The sequence below is a fragment of the Macaca nemestrina genome, chromosome 15 (assembly GCF_043159975.1).
Source record: "Macaca nemestrina isolate mMacNem1 chromosome 15, mMacNem.hap1, whole genome shotgun sequence".
NCBI lineage: Eukaryota > Metazoa > Chordata > Mammalia > Primates > Cercopithecidae > Macaca > Macaca nemestrina.
In genome coordinates, this window is record NC_092139.1 from 110,544,151 (window position 1) to 110,568,477 (window position 24,327).

General features: G+C 41.5%; 1 protein-coding gene across 2 annotated transcripts in view; it reads right to left on the minus strand.

Annotated features, from left to right (window-relative positions):
* Positions 1–24,327, minus strand: part of LOC105464334 (ARF GTPase activating protein 3) — a 64,509-nt gene that overhangs the window by 17,009 nt on the left and 23,173 nt on the right. For both annotated transcript variants that reach the window (XM_071080681.1, XM_071080682.1), the window contains exons 4-11: positions 23,821–23,952; positions 22,695–22,778; positions 20,050–20,137; positions 15,280–15,339; positions 11,666–11,712; positions 10,071–10,210; positions 5,584–5,712; positions 4,705–4,827 (exon numbers count right to left, since the gene is read on the minus strand). In XM_071080681.1, the coding sequence (XP_070936782.1) occupies positions 4,705–4,827; positions 5,584–5,712; positions 10,071–10,210; positions 11,666–11,712; positions 15,280–15,339; positions 20,050–20,137; positions 22,695–22,778; positions 23,821–23,952 (803 nt within the window). The remainder of the gene's footprint in view (positions 1–4,704; positions 4,828–5,583; positions 5,713–10,070; positions 10,211–11,665; positions 11,713–15,279; positions 15,340–20,049; positions 20,138–22,694; positions 22,779–23,820; positions 23,953–24,327) is intronic.

Below are 24,327 nucleotides of genomic sequence, written 5' to 3' on the forward strand. Positions count from 1 at the left end.
AAGAGAATACAGAGGCCTTAACAGACATCATCCAGGCTTTCTCCAGAGAGTAAGGACAGGAAGCACACTGGAAACAAGGTGAGCACCAAGCTCTGTGCTATAAGGAGTTGCACAAAAGATGGAGATCATAGGTCAGAGGGGCCAGTAACCAAAGGCCAATGTAAGAGGAAAGCAAGAACCCCTAAGAGCAAAGAGGCCAGGACCTCAGTGAACTAAGATCTGGGTGGGGGACATGCTAAGAACCAATTTACTCTTTCTTGGCAGAAAACAAAACAAAACAAAACAAAACAAAAAAAGGGACAGAGTTTGATAAACCTGCTGTTTGGAGCAGATGGTATGATATTACATCCTTAATAGACAGAAAGTAGAATTTCTCAATGTGGCTTCTGTCTTCTCTGGCAAGAAGGTCATTAAGAACAAATCTCATGACACTAGCATCTTCTCCTTAGGAAGGAAAACGCGGTGTTCAAAGTGTATCTGGATTTCAGCTAGAAACCAACCAGCCTTTCCCCATGGTGGACGAGTGGATCTGTACTACACCCAGGCTCTGCCTGGAGGAAGAGATGACCGATTCCCCTTCAGAGAAGAGAGATCAGGACACTGAAGGAACCGGAAGTTACATCAGAGGAAGGTTCAGAAGATGTGGGATGTGTGCGGGCCTGGAAGGTGCTATTCACATGTTTGAGGGACTTATTTTAAGGGACCATGAAAAAACTAAGACCAATTCAATGAGGAATTTTAAAACTACTTAATAAGCACCTGTGAGGAGTCAGGCACTCTGCTAGGGGAAGACACAGGGCAAGAAGACACATTCAGCTCCTGCCCTCATGAGGCTTGTGAACTGGCTTATGGAACGGAGGCTGACTTGAGCGCAGACGCCTCAGAAGCTGTGTTAATGAAAGGGAGAGTTTCTCATGGAGCTGCCCTGGGACCAAATGGCTGCCCTGAGAAGGAATGGTACAGTAGAGGCTGGCTGGCCCTGGAGTGGGAAGAGGGGGGTCAGCACTGGACTGGTGCAGGGTGAGGGTGAACTTCCAGGTTCTTCATGACTCTGTGATACTAAATTTTGTAGACTGAACAACACTCTAGGTAAATAACATTCTTCATTCTTATAAGCCAATGTGCTTATCCTGAAATGTAGGGGAATCTGATTACTTTTAAGTGACTGAACTATTCAGAAGTCAAAGGAGAGAGACAGCCATTGGCTTGGGTCCCCTTGACCAGCATAAGCCTGTGAGGCAGCAGTCTGTGCGTGGGCTGGATGGCGCCTTCTCTTCCAGTCACCCATGAGAGGCTCTCTGTGCTCATGCTAAGCAGGAGCAACTCAGCAGGAGGACTGGCAACTCACTAAGGGGATGGACAGACCACCAGTCAGGCCTCCAGCTGACCCTTGGAAGGACAGGGTGAGTGGGACCACTAATGGCCACTAGTCCCTGCTCAGAAACAAACAGACTTTCCTTCCTCATCGCCAAACCTTTATTGACTTTCTAATGCTTTGACTGTAGCTCTCAATGCTTTTTTACTTTTATTTTTGCCCTCCCACTGTCTTTACCCAATCTTGAAAACATTCCTTAAAATCCCTTGATAAGAACATCCTAATATCACATTCTCTCTGATTTAGAGCTATAGACAGTTGTCTATTCTAATGAAGGCCATGCTGGCTTTATAAGGCTGAGCAAATTGTTCTAGTTTCATTATCTTGTACTCAATATATAATTATACTGTTTATATCCTGGAAATAATGGAACTCAATAATAGTAATAAAAAAAAACCAAGGACAGGTTTTATCTTATTTTTAACAGAAACAGAACTCTTTCATAATTCATAATATTCAAGTTCTAATGGGCTAATGAATAATTTGAAAGCAGTAAGAGCTCTTCATCGAACTATTATATTTGCTTTCAGAGTCCATGTTTATTTTACCTCAGTTGCCAAAGTACCTAATAGTACCCTCGTTCTACTAATGGTGGTTACCCTACCAAGGAGGACTAGAGAAGGCATAAATTTATGTTCCTATTAGACAATCTGCAGGGCGTGATAAACAATACTGCAAGGTCTCTCTGGCAAGAGTCCAGGAGGCAAGGTCTATATAAATATGCCATCTGCTCCCAGGTTTCAAACTGTAACAGTTTCACAGTAACAGTGGCTTCTGGGGGCTAACCCTTTTGATTAAGCCTTGGAAGGAGGGGAAGTCTGAAAGATCCCTGAAGCCCTTACAAGGCAGAAAGGCCCCGCAAGGGCCTGTCAGTGACCTGGAGCCAGTGAGGGTCTCTGAAGTTCCCATTAGGCAACCTCACTTAAGAGTTCTCTTAGCAACCCGGCTACCAAGCAAGAGTACTGATTTAACTTAAATTGTCTCTTTTTTTTGAGACAGAGTCTTGCTCTGTTGCCCTGGCTGGAGTGCAGTGGTGCAATCTAATCTCACGGCAACTTCTACCTCCCAGGTTCAAGTGATCCTCCCACCTCAGCCTCCCAAGTAGCTACGACTACAGGCATGTGCCACCATGCTTGGCTAATATTTTTGAAACTTTTTGTAAAGATGAGGTCTCACTATATTTCCCAGTCTGGTCTTGAACTCCTGGGCTCGAGTGATCCTCCTGCCTTGGCCTCCCAAAGTGCTGGGATTATAGGTGTGAGCCACCATGCCTAGCCTAAACTTTCTTTACTATCATCTGTAGAAGTTGCCAATAAGCAGTGAAATAATCAAAGATGTGCGAGAAGCCACACAGGCAAATACAGACCCGTATTGCCAAGTGTTTCCTCTGACCCAGACTTAGTCCATCATTTAATATTCATATCTGAAATGATTTGACATGCATGCAGTTTCCAAATCAAATTATGCATTTAATTTTATTCTGTGTAAAAATCTATTTACATACCTTTAAAAGGCATGATTTGGGTATCACTTCTGAGTAAAGTGAAACTTGATGCATTATACAAGCTGCAAAGGATAGGCAAATATAAAACCACCCAAGTCTCTGAAAACACCACCATGGAACACCACTAAACTACTATCTTTTTTTTTTTGGTAAAATCCCTGGACTTGAAATAATTTGGAGCTATACTTAAGAGACATTTTTTAAGGATAGTATTCTTTATACAATTCCTTGTCTGTAAACATTGATAGGAAAATATACAATTTCACAATTAGATTCTAGGTAATAAATTTATATCTGTTCTATATATGAAGTATATTATCTTTTATACATATGAAAACGCTTCAAACCTATAAATTGCCAGACAACTCTAATGCCCTCCGAGATGTAAGTGATGGAGCCTTCCGGTAAGCACCACCCATTACTGACAGAAACACCTTCAGTTTTCATGAACTGCTAACCCAAAGGTGGTCCTCAATGTGGTTAGTTTAACTACCTAACAATAGTAATTAAACATTTAGGCTGGGCACGGAGGCTCATGCCTGTAATCCCAGCACTTTGGGAGGCTGAGGCCAGCAGATCATTTGAAGTCAGGGGTTTGAGACCAGCCTGGCCAACATGGCAAAAACCCATCTCTACTAAAAATACAAAAACTTAGCTGGGTATGGTGGCACACGCCTGTAGTCCCAGCTACTCAGGAGGCTGAGGCAGGAGAATCACTTGAACCTGGGAGGTGGAGGTTGCAGTGAGCCAAGATCATGCTACTACACTCCAGCCTGGGTGACAGAGTGAGACTCTATCTCATAAACAAACAAACAAAAAACATTTAGACTGAATCACACGTCTCTTAAACTGAGTTTCTACATTATCATATAGCAGCTAAACATAGTAAGAGCCAAGCACCATTCTAAACGTGCTATAGTATTTGCAGTATCTCATTTGATCCTCACACAACCCTATCAGATAGGTACTACTAAAGTCCCTAATTTACAGATGAGGAAGCTATAGCACAAAGAAGTTAAATAACTTGGCCCAGGTCACACATAAGTGAAAGCTAGGATTCAAATCCATGCCATCTGGCCCCTGGGCCCATATTCTTACCCCTCTGTTCCTGAGCTGTGCCCTCTCCAGTGAAATCACAGGTTCATTTGGTACTTTTTTAGCAGACCTCTCCCTGGGCTGGGCAGGTCCTTACAAAGTGAACTGACTCAAGTTTAAACTTGTTCTTTTGCTCTGGCAGGCCACTTGACCGTGCACTGATCTCCACAGTCGACTTCACACTAGAGTTATGCATTTTGTCTCAATCAGATAGTGAGTGCTGAAGAAGAGAAACCTGGGCTTTACTCTGGGATCCCCTCAAGGTGCAATCATGTTCCTCATTAATAAATACACACACTCATAGAGTTTATTTAATGTACAGGTGTACCAATTGGAGTTTTCTGAAGCTGACATTCTGAAGCACAGAAATCTGCTGAAGCCCTGAGAAAGAGCTGTGAAATATTCCAACTGCTGGACTAAAACTAAACAACACACACCTTCAGGATTTTGCAGTTTTCTCCAATTTCATAATTTAAATAAACACATCTCTCCTACCTTTAACTCACAGTTGCTGATTTTATTATCAAACATTTTAATGTTAGCAAACATTGTCCTTTCACAAATGTTTCTCTAATTTTTATTTCAAAGAATACCTTTGGCTTCAGTCAAAGCTTTTAAAAACAGTGGAGTAAACTGATTTGTAATTTCTTCTAATGCAAATAAACTAATCAATCCATACTAATCACTACTTTTCAAAATGACACTTTAACGATGATTTGTCATAGAGTACCTTGAGCTGGAAGTAAAATATGAATCGTCACTGTCATCGTTGTACTTTTTTCTTGGTTTTGCCATGATGGGTGATTCCTGTTCTATGGTCTGCATATCTGAAGTCACTGAATGTGAAATACCACTTGAGAAAACAGAAAAATATATATATTAGTAGGTTCACAAACTTTTGTTTCACCAAAATAAACAAAGCTTTAATTTATATTTTGAACAAAGACAAATTTATTAGAAGGGTTAAAAATATAAGCAATAAAACAATTTTTTTTTCTGGTGCAAGCTTTCAAAAATGTTAAAATTTTGTGAGGACTGTGTCTACCCAAATACAGTCACAAATATTGGTTATGGGCCGGGCTCGGTGGCTCACGCCTGTAATCCCAGCACTTTGGGAGGCTGAGGTGGGCGGATCACGAGGTCAGGAGATCGAGACCATCCTGGCTAACACGGTGAAACCCTGGGCGGCGGGCGCCTGTAGTCCCAGCTACTCGGGAGGCTGAGGCAGGAGAATGGCATGAGCCCGGGAGGCGGAGCTTGCAGTGAGCCGAGATTGTGCCACTGCACTCCCGTCTGGGTGACAGAGTGAGACTCCGTCTCAAAAAAAAAAAAGAAAAGAAAAGAAAAGAAAAGAAAAATATTGGTTATGTCCATGGCTTCCTCTCCAGTAGGTGCTTCATGAAGAGCTAGACCTTTTTCCTTCTTTTAAAGAGCCAAATTTGAAAATTTTCATGTTATAGTGAATACCAGAGCAAAGCAAAACTAATTAGAGAAGTTAATGAATAACAAAAAAACCCTCTAAAGTTGAAACTAACAGAGTCCAAGAAAAATCCACCGATGATTGGCACACTGTTTTAAATTCTAACTTCAAGAAAGCAGTCTCACATACCTTCTGCAATTTCCAAATCCCATGCCGAGTCTGTCTGAGTCAACATTTTTTTTGCCACTAATGTTCAACTTTTCATCTTTCTTCATTTGAATTTCAAGATCCTTATAGGCTAATCGTAATGATGAAACACTGCCAGAAAAACCAAATACTCCTTAATTTAGCTTTAATCCTTTGTTCTTACATTAAAATAGCAAGCAAAATTAAACATGTAATTTATACTTTTAGCTCCATGATTCTTTCCATAATTAACAATTATGAAGGCAAGTTGGCGTTTTTTCTACCTGCCTTTTTTGAATAGATGTTTAAGAAAATTTGAATGAGCCTACAGCTCCTTTCTCACTGCTGCTCAACCTATGCCACTGTTCAAGTTTAGTTCACATTACCTATTATTGTAAAATAACATAATGTATACCCAAATCACTTCTATATGGGATAGTGAAAAGCAGAATTTCTTACTTGGATTATTTTATTACACTTCCACATTACATAACAAAGCATGAGTTTAGTCTCACTAGTCTATCTTAAGATAAAGAAATGTATAAATTTGACTTTACAAATAGATCAAAGAAGGGGCTGTTAATTGTAAAAGGATCCTTCCATTTACAAAATAATTTCTTGTAGGGTATCTCCATGCAATCAGGCTTCTGAGAGTGTTTAAAATGGCATAGTCACTCATCAGCTAATAGACTCTTTAGCACTACTAGTCAGTCATATACCACGCTTCTATTTAAAATCAAGTATCTGCCACAAGCAGGATACCAAAGGGGTAAAAAGGTGTACAAAACATTGTCCTTGCTCTCAGATTTCTAAAAATGCAATAATGACTTAATTTTTCATAAAAAAAAACTATGCCTATATAGCAAGAACAGCAGTTTGCATCATATTTTAGTGAGACAGCAACATTTCAGGGCCCTGAAAAATGATCTATCTACCTTACAAGGATTTCTAAGTTACCATCCACTTTACAAAAACATGTAAAATGTCACGAATTCCTGGCAAAAGAGGCATTGTATGAATTCCTAGTAATATAAATTTCTGTGTAGTAACAGGGAAGGACAACAGAATTTCTTTCTGTTTTTTGAGATAGTCTCGCTCTGTCGCCCAGGCTGGAGTACAGTGGTGCAACTTCCACCCACCAGGTTCAAGTGATTCTCCTGCCTCAGCCTCCTGAGTAGCTGGGATTACAGGTGCCTGCCACCATACCCAGCTAATTTTTGTATTTTTAGTAGAGACGAGGTTTCACCATGTTGGCCAGGCTGGTCTCAAACTCCTGACCTCAGGCAATCTGCCCGCCTCTGCCTCAAAGAGTCCTAGGATTACAGGCGTGAGCCACCGTGCCCGGCACAGAATTTCTTACTAGGAAAAAGTAATCTTGCTTTTGCTGTTTCTTTTCTTTAATGAGTCAAGCAAGATTTCTTTGGTTTTCACGTGGCAGTATGTTTTCCTTACTCTTCCTACAGAACAGGTTATGGCTATTTTACTCCTTAACAAATAAATACTACTCTTTCTTTTGGAGGAAAACAATAGCTCTGTTTAAAATCATGAATACATATAATTACAGCAACAGATTCCTCTGGAGAAGATGCATGGGGATGAAAAGGTTCTACTAGAAAGATAAGAGATGGAAAAGTTTTCCTTCCTAGGTAATCTGACATGGGACTGGGTCACTCACTAAAAGCATGCACTTTGATATCCAAGCTTACGAGAACATCTCTCTGGAAGAACCAGCAGAGTTAAGTCAGAACACGCGTTTCTCAGAACTTCAGGAGCGCTTACGGGTACTGGCTCAAGGGAAGACTACAGGACACAGATCAAACAAGCGAAGTAGCTCGAGGCAGCTCTGCCTCTTCCTTCCTTCCTACCAAGTGGGCACACAGAGAGCCTCTGAGGATGGGCTGGGAAACTGCTAGAAGGAGACCAGGACACTGCATGGGCCGTTTAGTTTCACACCCTGACAGTACAAGAAACAGCACTGCTCTGACAGTTTACTGAGCTGAAATAACTTTATTTACAGCCATTAAAAAAACTAACTTGCAAAATAACACTCATACATTAAGGATAAAACACCTGTACTTTCTACGGGTTTGAGTGGCAGTGGTGGTCAGTAAGGCATAGTTATGTGGTTGTTCTGAACAAGGCCATGAAAGTTGCCAAATTGGCTTCCCAAATCAAATTCATAAATCTTCCAATCAGCATCTTTGTTTTTGTGATGTATCAAACACTCCTAATGAAAGATACAAGTGAAGGCTGGTTGTTGCTTCCTGTTTTCAGGAAGATTAGCATGTTAATATTAGAAGTAACAACCAGACTTCACTCTACCCAGTTTACCTGCAGGAAGGGAGTTGATCAGGGCCCGATTTTATACACGCTCTGGGAAAACCTCAAGCGTGAGTAATCTGGACAGAACCTACTCCCAAATACCAAGAGAAGCCATGGAAACACTTAAATCTAACCTTTCCCTTTGCCAGGATCAAAAACTTAGCTTAGTAAGAGAAATTAAAGTCTGTGACAAGTCAATGTAAATTTTTACACAAAGCATATCAAACCATATTCAACCTAAATACAGTTCAGTGCTGCCCCCTAAGTTCTGTGAGTTAAATGACAAGGAGAAATAACTATCAACTTCAAATTATTTGGGTTTACCTTATAAACTCCACCTTAGCAAACTGTCAGTATGAACAGTAAGATGGTATGAAAAGTAGTTGCATTTATTGAGCACCTACTGTGTGCCAGGTACTGTTTGATGCACTTCAATGAGCATTTAAGCTATTAAACTAATCCTTAAAACCACCTCATAAAATAGGTATTATTTTCTTCATCATACAGTCCATAGTAACTCAAGCTAAAACAGATAAAATACACATGAAAGTAAGAGAAAACACCATTAAAAAACACATGCATAAAAAATAGGGATCCAGGTTACTTTTCCTTTCTGTGTGGCATGCACCCCCCGCCCTTCTTCTCTCCTGATCTTTCGTACACAGTCCCAGTTTCTGGATGGCCATCTTTCTCTTCTGATTTCAACACAAATGAAAACCTCTCAAGAGCCTTACAAACGTCTACAGAAAACCAGTCTCTTCACTGGCTTCCTGGCTTCCAGTTTCCTCCCCTCTTCCTGGCCTGGATATCACTACCAATCTCACTTTCTTGAGATGCCCCTTCATCACAGCACTGCTGAAGGAGCTGTTTCTGACTCTTGGGTAAGTGGACAACCACAGCCTGACTTTAAGGTGCTCCACATTATCGTTCCAACTCCTCCACTTCAGGCAGGCCCCCGACACACATGATCATTCCACCTTCTTCATTCTCTGAAACTCTTCCTTCTCCCTCTCCAAGATCCAGGCTCAGAACCTCTGGAGACACCACCAGAGCCACAGTCTTCCATCATGTATTTAGAATTTAGTCACAGAGTCCAACAGGGCTTCAGATTATAAATACTTTTTTCATTATGGAGATATAATTCACATACTGTAAAACTCACCCTATTAAAGTACATGATTCAGTGGTTTTAGCACATTCACAAAGTTGTACCACCATCACCACTAACTCCAGAACATTTTCAGCAGTCCAAAAAGCAGGCCTGGACCCTTTAGCAGCCACTCTCCATTCTCTCCTCCTCTCGGGCCCTGGTAACCAGTAAGTTGCTTTCTGTCTCTATGGATTTGCCTATTCCAGACATTGCATATGGACAGAATCATGTCATATGATCTTTTATGACTGGCTTCTTTCTTTAGCATAAACTTTTCAAGGTTTATCCATGTTGTAGCACATATCAGGACTATATTCCTTTTTGTGGCCAACAGTCCATTGTATGGACATACCACATTTTGTTTCTCATTTATCAGTTGGTAGACATTTAGGTTATTTCTACTTTTTGGCTATTAGGATGCCACTATGAACATTCATGCACAAGTTTTTGTGTGGTTACACAGATGTAAGTTTAATTTCTCTTGAGTATATACTTAGGAGTAGATTAGCTGGGTCACATGGACACTTTACATTTAACTTTTTGAAGGACTGCCAAACTGTTTTTCACAATAGTGGCACCATTTCACACTGCCATCAGCAATGTACAAGGGTTCAAATTTCTCCACATCCTAGCCAACACTTGTTATTGTCTGTTTTTTTTTATTATAGCTTCCCTAGAGGGTAAACAGTAGTATCTTATTGTGGCTTTGATTTGCATTTCCCTAACTCTAATAATGTGAAGCATGTTTCATATGTAAACACCTCAATGCATCTGTCTTTTCCTTCTCACTGACACCACTCCAGTCCTGCCCTTACAGCATCAACAGAAAGTGTTGCTGCCCCCATCGTCTCTTTCTCTTCCAATCCAGATGCCAATGCAATATCAGTTTTCTTAAAACTAAATTTTGCAGTACCCTCCCCTCCCCGCCCCCAAAAAATACATGGCATTTGGAAAGCAAATCTTGGAGTTAATAGTTTTATTCCCTGCAAACATATTAATATAATGAAATTAAACTTACATTGATTCTTCTTTAGGTGCCGCCTTGGCCAGGTCTTCCTGCTCCTTCATTTTATCCGCAGCTTGAGCTTGTTTTTCAATTTCATTAAAGCATGTATTTGCCAGTTTCTGAGCTCCCAAACTTCCTTTTTTGGCCCCAAGCTAGAAGATATATAAGACTATAGTCTACACGAGCTGTTTGAAAGCTTTTGGGACTACAGCTAACATTTCCTAAGGGTTAGGACCTGCCAGGCACTGTCACAAGCACTTTACATTTATTCTCTGGCTTAGTCCTCAGAACTCTGTGAAGCTGGTATTATCTCAGGAGTCCCTCAGCATGGGGGGATTGGTTTCAGGACCCTGTGGATAACAAAATCTGCGATGATCAAGTCCCTTATATAAAATGGCATAGTATCTGCATTTAACCTACATATACCCTCCAGCATACTTTCAATCATCTCTAGATTACTTATTATATCTAAATAATGTAAATGCTATGAAAATAGTTACTAATTCTGTGTTTTTATTTGTATCGTTTTTACTGTTGTATTCTTACTTTTCATTTTATTTTACTTTTTTTGAGACAGGGTCTCACGCTGTTGACCAGGCTGGAGTACAGTGGCACAATCTCAGCTCACTGCAACCTCTGCCTCCTGGGGTAATGTGATCCTCCCACCATAGTATCCTGAGTAGCTGGGACTGTCGGCACAGGCCACCAAATCCGGCTACTTTTTGTAATTTTTGAAGAGACGGGATTTCACCAAGTTGCCCAGGCTGGTCTTGAACTCCGGGGCTTAAGTGATCCACTTGCCTCAGCCTCCCAAAGTGCTGGGATTACCAAATCCGGCTACTTTTTGTAATTTTTGAAAAGACGGGATTTCACCAAGTTGCCCAGGCTGGTCTTGAACTCCGGGGCTTAAGTGATCCACTTGCCTCAGCCTCCCAAAGTGCTGGGATTACCAAATCCGGCTACTTTTTGTAATTTTTGAAAAGACGGGATTTCACCAAGTTGCCCAGGCTGGTCTTGAACTCCGGGGCTTAAGTGATCCACTTGCCTCAGCCTCCCAAAGTGCTGGGATTACAGGCGTGAGTCACTACGCCTGGCCTATTGTGGTTTTTTTTCCCCCAAATATTTTTGATCTGCAGTTGGTTGAATCCCAGGATGCAGAACCCCTGGATACAGAGGGCTGAGGAAAGTAAAGCTCATGTAAGTTAAGCAATGTGGCCAAGAACACACAGCCAATAAATGGCAAGGCCAGGATTCAATCCCTGCACCTGCCTCCAGAGCTGGTGCTCCGCAATGCATCGCTGTTATCTGAAAGCTCACCAGACGACTGACTACCCTCTAAGCCTTACAAGATGTCACTGCTTATTGATCTACGCAAGCAGGAGAGAAATTCCCAGGGGACCTTTGTTAATTTTTTCAGAATTTTGTCATAGACAGAAAAAAATGTTAAATCATTCTAGAAAAAATTCAGTAAGTATAACATTAATCTCTTTGAACAAGCCACATTTATTACAAGATGGTTCAAAAGAATAAAACTAAAATGACAAAGTAGCTTTTTAGTTTTAAAGCTTAACTACCAGATTTTTATATATAAAGTACATAATACTCACGCCTTTTTTAGCTTGATTTGGTTTCTTTTTTATGATAGAGGAAACCTCTGCCAAAAAATAAAAATTAAAAAGTCAGACCAATAGAAATAATTTTTCTTTTTTAGTGTGTCTTTTAAAATTCTAACATACAGCACTTTATTATTTAAGAGAGAACATTTTTCACATTAGTTTGTCATTCAGAAGACTCAAGTTGATGAGCATATTTTAGATTGACAGAGCTTCGTTGAAATGGAATCCTCAGTATTTCCATGCAGTCTCCAAACTCAGAGAAAATGCCTTTTTTTTTTTTTTTTTTTTTTTAACAGCACACTGAAGAGAAACAGAGCCTGAGCTTGCCCCACTCAGTACTTTCTTCAGGAGCATTTTAAAAAGTATATTACAACAACTTTTGTTTTTTGAGACAGGGACTTGCTCTGTCGCCTAAGCTGAGTGCAGTGGCATTACCTCCCAGATCAAGGGATCCTTCCACTTCAGCCTCCTGAGTAGTTAGGATCACAGGTGTGCACCACCACATCTGGCATTTTTTTTTTTAGGAGATGGGAGTCTTGCTATGTTGCCCAGACTGGTCTTGGACTCCTGGGCTCAAGTGATGCTCCTGCCTCAGCCTCTCAAAGTGTGAAAATAAGTATGAGCCACCATGTCACAACTCTTTTGTTAAGCTCTGCTCTTCAAAAACTTTAAAAAAATCTAACAATCTTTTAGAGTTGTTCTCACTCCATTACCTAGGCTGGAGTATAGTAGTGTGATCAGAGCTCACTGCAGCATTGAACTCCTGTATTCAAGTGACCCTCTTGTCTCAGCCTCCCTAGTAGCTGGGACTACATGCATATGCTACCATGCTTGGCTTTCTTTTTTTTGTAGAGATGGGGGGATCTCACTATATTGCCTGGTCTGGTCTCAAACTCCTGGCCTCAAGCGATCCTCCCACCTTGGCTTTCTAAAGTGCTGGGATTATAGGTATGAACTGTCATGCCCATCCCAAAAGCTTTAAAAATCATTATAATTTTCCATTTATATTTTAGATTCAGGGAGTACATGTGCAGTTTTGTTACAAGGGTATATTGTGTGGTGCTGAGGTTTGGGCTTCTCTTGATCCCATCACCCAGACAGTGAGCACAGTATCCAACAGGAAGTGTTTCAGCTCTTGCTCCCCTCTCTCCCTCCCTCCCTCCCTTTGGAGTCCTCAGTGTCTACTCTTCCCATCTTTATGTTTGTATGAACCCAAGATTTAGCTCCTGCTTATAAGTGAAAACATGTGATATTTGGTTTTCTGTTTCTGCATTAGTTTGTTTAGGACAATGGCCTCCAACCATGTTGCTGGAAAAGACATGATTATTCTTTTTTATGGCTGCACAAAACTTATTTGAAAATATAAAGTTAGCAGCCTGGACAACAAAGGGAGACTCCATCTCTACAAACAAACAAACAAACAAACAAAATTAGCCCAGTGTGATGGCATACACCTGTGGTCCCAGTTACTTGGGAGGCTGAGGTGGGAGAATCCCTTGGGCCAGGCTGCAGTGAACTGTGATAGAACCCACTGCACTACAGCATGGGCAATAAAGCGAGACTCTATCTCAAAAAAGTAATAACAATAATAAAAATAAAGTTAGCTAGGCATTATGTATACAACTAAAGCAGCCAGTGCCGTGCTTTTTCACCTTGGCTTATATATATATTTTATTACATTAGCCAAAATAAATATAAAGCATTCTCGGCCAGGCATGGTGGCTCACGCCTGTAATCCCAGCACTTTGGGAGGCCAAGGCAGGCGGATCACCCGAGGTCAGGAGTTTGAGAACAGCTTGGATAATATGGTGAAACCTTGTCTCCACTAAAAATACAAAAAGTTTGCTGGGCGTGGTGGCGCACACCTGTAATCCCAGCTACTTGGGAGGCTGAGGCATGAGAATCGCTTGAACCCAGGAGGCGCCAGGAGGCAGAGGAGGCAGTGAGCCGAGATCGTGGCACTGTACTCCAGGCTGGGTGACAGAGTGAGACTCTGTCTCCAAAAAACAAAACAAAAAAAGAAGAAATATAAAGCATTCTCTTATTTTAATAACAGTACTTTCTAAATTGCACAAAAATACTTTCAGAGAAAGTTTCTTAAAAATCATTTTCTAAGTACATTTTACTTGTAGGTTATATATTGTTTTTAGAATTATGTTTAAGAAACCCAGCAAAATTAAAGTCTTAATTTTTTCTTTTCTTTTCTTTCTTTTTTTTTTTTTGAGACAGAGTCTCGCTCTGTCGCCCAGGCTGGAGTGCTGTGGCCGGATCTCAGCTCACTGCAAGCTCCACCTCCCGGGTTTATGCCATTCTCCTGCCTCAGCCTCCTGAGTAGCTGGGACTACAGGCGCCCGCCACCTCGCCCGGCTAGTTTTTTTGTATTTTTTAGTAGAGACGGGGTTTCACCGTGTTAGCCAGGATGGTCTCGATCTCCTGACCTCGTGATCTGCCCGTCTCGGCCTCCCAAAGTGCTGGGATTACAGGCTTGAGCCACCGCGCCCGGCCAATTTTTTCATATTAAGATAAGAACGTGCTTTGATAGGAAAAGATAGCATAAAACCACAAACAGCAAAAGATTACAATCTTTAGCCATGAGTGCAGAACGGCATCATTACATTTCAAGTGTGAAAAAGATGCTCGTGGGAATTTTCCTTTTCATCACTTTCTTTTAGATTTGTATTGTAGTAGTCACATCACCTGCTCCCAACTGCTGACGAGTCTAATACATGATGAAAATGTCAGGAACATTTCTAACAGTTTAGTTATTTTTCACCAAGGCAGCTGCTTTCCAACTAATGCAATGGAATATGTAACAATTACAAATTAAAATTCCTTGATAATGAAAAACTTAAGATTAAGTTCACCTATAATAAAATCAGAAAGAGAAGAAAATGCTGAGTTCTTGAGTAAAAAGGAATGGTGTAGATGTTCTGACCACTGCTTATTTCGGTAATGTGAGCCAGCCCAACGTAAACCTACCAACCAAAACCATCAGCAGCCATATTGGCTAAATATGCACATTGCTGCTTTTTTTTTTTTTGAGGCAAGGTATCACTCTGTCACCCAGGCTGGAGTACAGTGGTGTGATCACTGCTCACTGCAGCCTCAACATCTCAGGCTCAAGTGATCCTCCTTCCTCAGTCTCCCAAGTAGCTGGGACTACAGGTGTATGCCACCACACTCAGCTAACTTTTTTTTTTTTTTTAAGAGAGACAAGGTTTCGCCATGTTGCCCAAGCTGGTCTCGAACTCCTAGGCTCAAGCAATCTGACCACCTCGGCTTCATAAAGCGTTAGGATTACAGGTGTAAGCCACTGCCCCCAGCCACAATGCTGCACTTTATATTATCAAGCTGGTTAAAATGTAGCATCTTTGTTGGAAGCTTGAGAGATGAATAAAAAAGATATATATATATATACACATACATACATATATATGGCGATATATATATATGGCACCTTTCGCTTAATAAAATATTATTAACAGATTCAGTCATGATGCTATTACTCCATCAGGTGAGACGCCTAGGCCAAATGCAAGAGGATTTACTTTTTTCTTAATGAGTCATACACTTTAAATCAGAATGTAAGATTTTAAGCATATTACCTAAAGCAGCCTTTGATGGTACATTAAGACCTTCCACACTTGGTCCTTGCTCTTGTCCACCTGAAAATTCAAAACATCGATATTAGTGCAGAAAATATACTCAGCTAACTTGCTTTTCAATGTATAATAATTCAACTTGCTCAGTGCTACGTATTTTATCCAATTTTGTCAATGATCACCAACCTTTTTAGCTGTATATTCTATTTTACGGTTATAAGAATTTTGACTTAAAAGTCCATTAAAGTAGAAATGTATTTTTCATCCAATGGATTTATCGAATAAAAATGTTAGTGGTCTCTTCAACTAATATAATTCAAAATTCTGCCTTATGATCTGGTGATTTAATGTGACCTGTCATAAGATACTTAGTACCTCTGTGGACTATACATACCCAATGTATGTTAATATGTGGAATTTTTTTTTTTTCCTTCTTTTGGAGATGGAATTTCTTTCTTCTTACCCAAGCTGGAGTGCAATGGCATGATCTTGGCTCACTGCAACCTCCACCTCCCGGGTTCAAGCGATTCTCCTGCCTCAGCCTCTCGAGTAGCTGGGATTACAGGCATGCACCACCATGCCCAGTTAATTTTGTATTTTTAGTAGAGACAGGGTTTCTCCATATTGGTCAGGCTGGTCTTGAACTCCTGACCTCAGGTGATCCACCCGCCTCGGCCTCCTGAAGTGCTGGAATTACAGGCGTGAGCCACCGCGCCCGGCCTAATATGTGGAAATTCCAATTACATCAATGATGGAAATCGAAATTTTCAGTTGCCAAGAAATCTGTCTTGTTTATTCTATTTTACCTAAAAAGTCATCCTGGTTAGCAACTCTGTGAACACAGCCTTCATTAAAAGCCAGGCACAGTGGCTCACACCTGTAATCCCAGAACTTTGGGAGGCCAAGCTGGGCCGACTGCTTGAGTTCAGGAGTTCGAGATCTCCCACCTTGGCCTCCTAAAGTGCTGGTATTATAGGTGTGAGCTACGGCGCCCAATCATACTTAATTTTATTTATTACTTTAAAAATAGATAAAGTGTAGGCTGGCCATGTGGTGGCTTATGCCTATAATCCCAGCACTTTGGGAGGTTGAGGCGGGCGGATTACTTGAGGTGAGGAGTTTGAGACCAGCCTGACCAACATGGTGAAACCCCGTCTCCACTAAAAAATACAAAGATGAGGGCTGGGCATGGTGGCGTGACCCAGCACTTTGGGAGGCTGAGGGGGATGGATCACGAGGTCAAGAGTTCAAGACAAGCCTGGTCAACATGGTGAAACCCCGCCTCTACTAAAAATACAAAAATTAGCTGGGTGTGGTGGCAGGTACCTGTAATCCCAGCTACTAGGGGCAGGAGAATTGCTTGAACCCGGAAGACGAAGTATGCAGTGAACTGAGATCATGCCACTGCACTCCAGCCTGGGTGACAGAGCAAGACTGCATCTCAAAAAACAAAAAACAAAACAAAACAAAAAATTAGCTGGGCATGGTGATGCAAGCCTGTAACGCCAGCTACTTGGGAGGCTGAGGCAGGAGAGTATCTTGAACTCGGGAGGCTGAGGTTGCAGTAAGCCAAGATTGCACCACTGCACTCCAGCCTGAGCAACAGAGCGAGACCCCCATCTCAAAAAAAAAAAAAAATATATATATATATATATATAAATATATATATATACACATACAGCCATTCAACAGAATATTATTTAACTATAAAAAGGAATGAAGGCGGGTGGATCACTTGAGGTCACGAGTCCGAGACCAGCCTGGCCAACATGGTGAAACCCTCTCTCTACTAAAAATACAAAAAAGTAGCCAGGCGTGGTGGCGCATGCCTGTGATCCCAGCTACTTGGGAGGCTGAGGCAGGAGAATTGCTTGAACCTGGGAGGTGGAGGTTGTGGTGAGCCGAGATCACACCATTGCACTCCAGCCTGGGCAACATCTTGTTCTGTGTTAGTTACTGGGGTTTCTGTTAAAACAAAACTGAGACATCCGGACTTCAGAGATTACATGTATCTCCTGGGGCTAACCCTCAATCTCAAAGTCCCTGGCCTTTTTTTTTTTTTCAGAGCCCTGCTCTGTTGCCCAGGCTGGAGTGTAGTGGCACAAACTCGGCACACCACCATGCCTGGCTAATTTTTGTATTTTTAGTAGAGATAGGGTTCTGCAATGTTGGCCAGGCTGGCCTTGAACCCCTGGCCTCAAGTGATCCACCCACCTCAGCCATCCAAAGTGTTGGGATTAACAGGCGATAGCCACTGTGCCTGGCCTCAAAGCCCTTTTATGCTAATAAATTATAATAATAAAAATAGTTAAATTATCATTTGTACTTTCACAAAAGATACGTAAGTCACTGTTCCTGTTTGTTAGGAGATTACGGGAATTCTTTCTTCTCTCTGATAATGGTAAATCAATCAATGGCTCAGGTAGATTTCTCATCTTAAAAAAGAATCTCTCTGGAGAAGCTCACAGCTCAGCAGAGGGGACACACAGTGGGCATGCAAACTAACAGACGCAGTAATTTCCAGAACTGGTGTTTGCTATGCTATGAGGAAGAAAAAATGCACAAACGCAGTTGTGACTGGGAGTGCTCGCCAGCTGGTCTTAAAAGCTGAATCCCAATAAAGAGGGAGCCCATGCCAATCAAGGCAGAGCCACACTTCAAGCAAAACAGAAAGCAAACGCAGGCAGAGAAACACCCAAGGGCCCCTGCAGCTTCAGTGTAGTGTAAAGCTAAGAAATCAAAAAACTAAACCCCAGTTAGAGGTGTATAAATGTCTTCTTTGCAGGCATCTTCAGTTATATGCCTAAAAAAAGAATGTGAAAAAAAATGACAGGGTGCAAATCATCCACAAAATCACCACATCAGAGTTCTTTGCATAGTAAGGAAACAAGCCGCTTTTGTCTACATATGAATTGCAAATGTTTCTCATTTGTCTTCACTTTAAAGTACTTTTTCAGAACAGAAATGTTACATTTTTATGTCATCAGATTTATTAACCTTTTCCTTTTATGAGATTTGAATATGCATAGAAGGGATTCCCCAATTCAGGATAATAAAAAAAGCTTTACCCAGGTTTTCTTCTAGGATAATCATATTTTCAAGTAAATCTTTGAAATACCTGAATTTAGCCTGGTGTGTAAAGAATAAAGAAGGAATTCTACTTTTATTATTTGTTTCTAAAATGCCAGACACTAGTCCAAATTCCATTAATCAAATAACCCATTGTTACCTAGGATATGAAATGTTCTTATCCCGATTCACTGATACGCCTACTCCTATACCAGTAAAATGAAAAACCAGCAGTCTATTGTTTCATGGAAATCTCAAGACATTCCCACCCTTATACCTATAACAATACAAAGGAAGTGACTCCTTTTCTTTCTTTTTCTTATTTTTTTTTTAGAGTCAGGGTCTCTCTCTGTCATCCAGGCTGGAGAGTGCAGTGGTGCAATCAGAGCTCACTGCAGCTTCAAACTCATAGGCTTAAGAGATCTGCCCGCCTCAGTCTCCCTAGTAGCTGGGATCACAGGCATGCACAACCACGCCTGGCTATGCGACTCCTTTTCTTTACAACATGACTCCACTCTGGGATAGAGCCAAGTGTCTCTCTCTCCTAGGACTACTTTCTTGATAAATACCACTTACTCTCCTACCCTCCGGCAAAATCCTTGCCAGGAATTTTCTCAATAGTATCACCCAACCCATGGTTGGTGACTGCTTCATCTTTCCTGTTATGCCATGATACTTAGAGTTGGTCAAGGCTCAGTTTATACAAGCCAGCACTTCTTATGGTATCAAAACCCATGAGCTCACTGCTTAGTTGTCCAAAGTTACATTTTTGTTGTTAATTTACACGAACATTCTGGCCTAACAAAGGATACACTTTTAAAACAGAAAGAGCCGATTACTCATGTCACAAGTGATTTGTAATATGTAAGCAACTGATATATTTACAATAAATGTAATCCTATAAGAAAGTCACCAAATGTGAATCATTATGTATCAACTATTTTTGTAAGTTTTAAAATTGAAATTTTGTTTTTGATTATAAAAGTAACCCTCAGTAACTTCATTCCCTATTTAACAATTTGCTGTGTGCTTTCCAGGATGTTTTTGGTATGTTTTTCTTTTTTTACAAAAATGATTATTATATTCCATGTTCAGTAATATTGTTCCCCCACTTTATAGTCTATTACGAATATTTCTTCCTGTTAAGACAGAAGGGTCGACCAGAAGTGGTGGCTCACGCCTATAACCCCGATACTTTGGAAGGCCAAGGCGGGTAAATCACCTGAGGTTGGGAGTTCGAGACCAGTATGAACAACATGGTGAAACCATGTTGCAAAAATTAACCAGGCGTGGGGTGCACATCTGTAATCCCAGCTTCTAGGGAGGCTGAAGCAGGAGAATTGCTTGAACCCAGGAGGCAAAGGTTGCAGTGAGCCGAGATCGTGCCATTGCACTCCAGCCTGGGTGACAGAGCAAGACTTTGTCTCAAAAAAAAAAAAAAAAGGACAGAAGGATCTACATTTTACTTTTTTTAGGTTTCAGGTGTTTTTTTTTTGGTTTTTTGTTTTTTCGGTAGAGATGGGGACTATGTTGCCCACGCTGGTCTCTGATTCCTGGGCTCAGGTGATCCTCCCGCCTCAGCCTCATGAAGTGCTGGAATTACAGGCATGAGCCACTGTGCCTGGCCCACCTTAATTTTTAATAGTTTCATAGCATGCCACTGAACCACAGAATAGTATTACATGACAGTTATAAGGACTCCACCTTCATTATTTTCCAAAGTGGTTTCCACAGGCCTTGATGTTAAAGAAGATGGTTCTGCTATTGCTGATGCCCATGCTGTGTCACTCACCTGAAACAAAGTGAGAAAAGTCATTAGCAGACAAAGCAAGAAAACAGCCATAAAAAACAAATCAAAGTACGGGAAAAACCTAACAATTTAAACAGCCACATTCTGAGTCCCTGTTAATGGAAAGGAAGGCATATCTATTTTTTTCTTGCTTTCTTTTTTTATAGAGACGGGGTCTTGCTCTATTTCTCAGGCTGGAGTGCAGAAGCACAATCATAGCTCACTGCATCCTTGACCTCCCAGGCTCAAGTGATGCTTCCACCTCAGCCTCCTGAGTAGCTGAGATTGCAGGCATGTGCCACCACACCCAGCTAAAGTTTAAATTGTTTGTAGAGAAGGGGTCTATGTTGCCCAGGCTCGTCTCAAACTCCTGGGCTCAAGTTATCCTCCCACCTTGGCTTCCCAAAGTGCTGAGACTACAGGCATGAGCCACCATGCCTGGCCTGTTCTCCTCTTTCTTGATAACCTTTTTGGGTAACTACTGACTGTGACAATGCTAATAAGTATGTGCAAATTACAATAGCAACAACAACAACAACAAAACAAGGTTTAACAACTTGTATGACTTTACATAGTTTTAAATTGAAAATTAAAGAATAAGCTGGGCACAGTGGCTCACATCTGTAACCCCAGCACTTTGGGAGGCTGAGGCATGCAGATCATCTGAGGTCAGGAGTTCGAGACCAGACTGGTCAATATGGTGAAACCATGTCTCTACTAAAATTACAAAAAAATTAGCCGGGTGTGGTGGTGTGGGGAGGCTGAGGCAGGAGAATCACCTGAACCTGGCAGGCAGAGGTTGCAGTGAGCCGAGATTGTGCCAGTGCACTCCAGCCTAGGTGACAGAGCAAGACTCCATCTCAAAATAAAAAAAAAAAAAAAAAAAAGAAAAGATTGAGCAAGAGTTCACCAAATCATGCTCCTTACCCAAGGGGACTGGGCGAAGCTAGGGTAGCTGGCAGAACATATGACATTCCAAGACAGAGGTAGGCACATGTTACCTTAAAAGGCTAAATAGTAGGCGGGGGCACGGTGGCTCACGCCTATAATCCCAGCACTTTAGGAGGCCGAAGCAGGTGGATCACCTGAGGTCAGGAGTTCGAGACAAGCCTGACCAACATGGCGAAATCCCGTCTCTACTAAAAACACAAAATTAGCCAGGTGTGGTAGCGCATTCCTATAATCCCAGCTACTCGGGAGGCTGAGGCAGGAGAATCTCTTGAACCCGGGAGGCAGAGGCTGCAGTGAACTGAGATCACGCCACTGCACTCCAGCCTGGGCAACAAGAGCAAAAACTCCATCAAAAAAAAAAAAAAAGAAAGAAAGAAAGAAAAGAAAGAAAAGAAAGAGCCAAATAGTAAATATTGTGGCTTTTTAGGCTTTACTTTTCCTAGATCTAAGTGATCTGAGGAGAGGCCACAGAAGTACTATGGATTGCTGTCACTGTTGCTATCAGGTCACAAAGATGAAGAGTGTGATATTTAGAGCACTTATTGAATGCTTACTTTGTGCCAGGTACTAAGTACTTTTACCAGTACTATTAACTCATGCAACAGCTTTGAGATACATAAACAGCAAAACTGGGGCACTGAGAATGAAGCCCCTATTAAAAATGTCTTCATTTTTTGTCAGTTTCAGAGCTCTGAACTGAACTGTGACACAGTATTAGTAATAATTCTCAGTTCTCCCTGGCAGCTAGATAAGACATGCAACTAAATTCCAGCTCATAGGACATTAAGCAGAAGGGATGGGAGCTACCTCTAGACTTTTTCTGTAAAACAATAGGGCATTTGTGGCAGGGTAAGGTGGCTTACACTTATAATCCCAGAACTTTGGGTGGCCAAGGTGGGTGGATCACCTGAGGTCAGGAGTTCGAGACCAGCCTGGCCAATATGGTGAAACCTCGTCTCTACTATAAATACAAAAATTAGCCGGGCGTGGTGGCACACACCTGTAGTCCCAGCGACTCGGGAGGCTGAGGCAAGAGAATCGCTTGAACCCAGGAGGCGGAGAATGCAGTGAGCCAAGATCATGCCATTGCACTCCAGCCTAGGCGACAAGAGCAAAACTCCATCTCAAAAAAAAAGTTACCTGGGTGTGTTGGTGCACACCTGTAATTCCAGCTACTAGGGAGGCTGAGGCTGGAGAATCGCTTACCCAGGGGGCAGAGGCTATAATGAGATGAGATCGTGCCACTCCACTCCAGCTCGGGCAACAGAGCCAGATTCGGTCCCCCCAAAAATAAAAAAAGAAATAAAAGAATAGGACATTAGCTCTCGAGGATGCTTGTCCTCTTCTCTTAAGCTGGGAGAGTCTTAAACTGAAGCAGCTGCTTTAGACCCTCAGATGGAAGCCACACGTTGAGAAGAGCAAAGTCCATCAGTCAACAGCAGATAGCCTAACCTTAGAATTGTTGATAATGTCATTTCTCTCTTCAGTAGTTATGTTTCAGGACTTCTTGTTACAACAGCATAGCCTACATCCTAACATTTTAAATATGTACCTTTTGTTAACTGTCAGAGTAAGCACACTTTAAAATGAGGTGAAGCATAATACATACCTCAGGAGAAACGTGAGAGGCAAAAAAATCTTCCTCCTTTGGTGGAGGGGACAAAGGTGGAACCACACAACTATCAAGCCACAGCTAGAACAAAAACACAACGCAGGGCTGAGCATTTCGTCCGGTCTGTAAAGGATTTTATTTGATACCCTTCACTTCCCTTATAGAGACCTGTTTCCTAAAGATTGGTGCTTTCCATTCTTATAAAATCAGTAACATCCCTACAGAGGACCTCTGAGTGCACTTTAGTAATCTATCATCCAGTAAATTTTGCTTCCAAACCTTGAGGAAGTCAAGTACCTCAAATACACAAACCATTTCTGAAAAGGAAAGATCAAAGACTTCATATCTAAATGCAGGTTCCCAACGATAATCAATCCTCGTTATTCACGGATTCCATATTTATGAATTTACCTACTTGCTAAAATTTACTTTTAACCCAAACTCAGTCCTTGCGGTGTTTTTAGTCATTTGGAGAATAGTGCAGCAAAAAATGAGTTGCCTGAGAACCATATTCTCAGCTGAGGTAAACAAGACACACTACTCTGGCCTTCTTGTTTCAGTTCTCATAACAAATGTCCTTTCTGTAGCTTCTTTCGTGCTACGTTCTTCATCTTTCCGTGCTTTTTATTGAGGACATCACTTTTTCAGATGCCTCTCAAGTGCAGCACTGAAGGGCTAGCTAACGTTCTGAAGCACATGAAGGCTGTGATGTGCCTCATGCAGAGAAAATCCAGGCATTAAATAAGCTTCATTCAGGGCTCAGTTACAGTCCTTGGCTGTGAGTTCAACATTCGCGAGCCATCAATATATATTTTAAAAAGGTGTCTCTAAATAGAAACACATGTTAAATAAGGTTATGTATTGATCAGCTGACAAAAATGAGACCAGAGCTCATAGGAACCTAATCCTGTATTTCTCCTAGGAGCAATGTTTTAGTATTCGCTAATCCAGTACTCATGATGAATTTACAGAACATAACTACTTCAAATAGTAAGAATCTATTGTACACTAATTCCTTGTAAGACAACTCAGGTAGAAAAGTTTTACTATTCAGGATAAAAATCACTTTTTCTACTAAGTCAACATGTATCTAAAGGAGACAATGCAGCCTCCAGTGACTTACGTCAGTGCCATGCTTCCGTGTTGCTTGAGAGGCGAGCGATTTGATTTTCTCCCTGTAAAGCTGAGCAGCGCGACTGTTATACTTGGCATTGGTGTCACTGGTGGAACACCCATGTTGATGAAAAAAGGAAGACTACGGAGAAAAGCATGCAGATTAATATTTTGGTAAAACTAGTTATGGCCAGGTGCGGTGGCTTACACCTGTATCCCAGTACTTTGGGAGGCCAAGGCAGGTGGATCACGAGGTTGGGAGATCAAGACCATCCTGGCTAACACGGTGAAATCCCACCTCTACTAAAAATACAAAAAATTAGCCAAGCATGGTGGCAGGTGCCTGTAATCCCAGCTACTTGGGAGGCTGAGGCAGGAGAATGGTGAACCCAGGAGGCGGAGCTTGTAGTGAGTTGAGATCGTGCCACTGCACTCCAGTCTGGGAAAGAGAGCAAGACTCCATCTCAGAAAACAAACAAACAAACAAAAAACAAACCAAAAACTAGCTATGAGACTT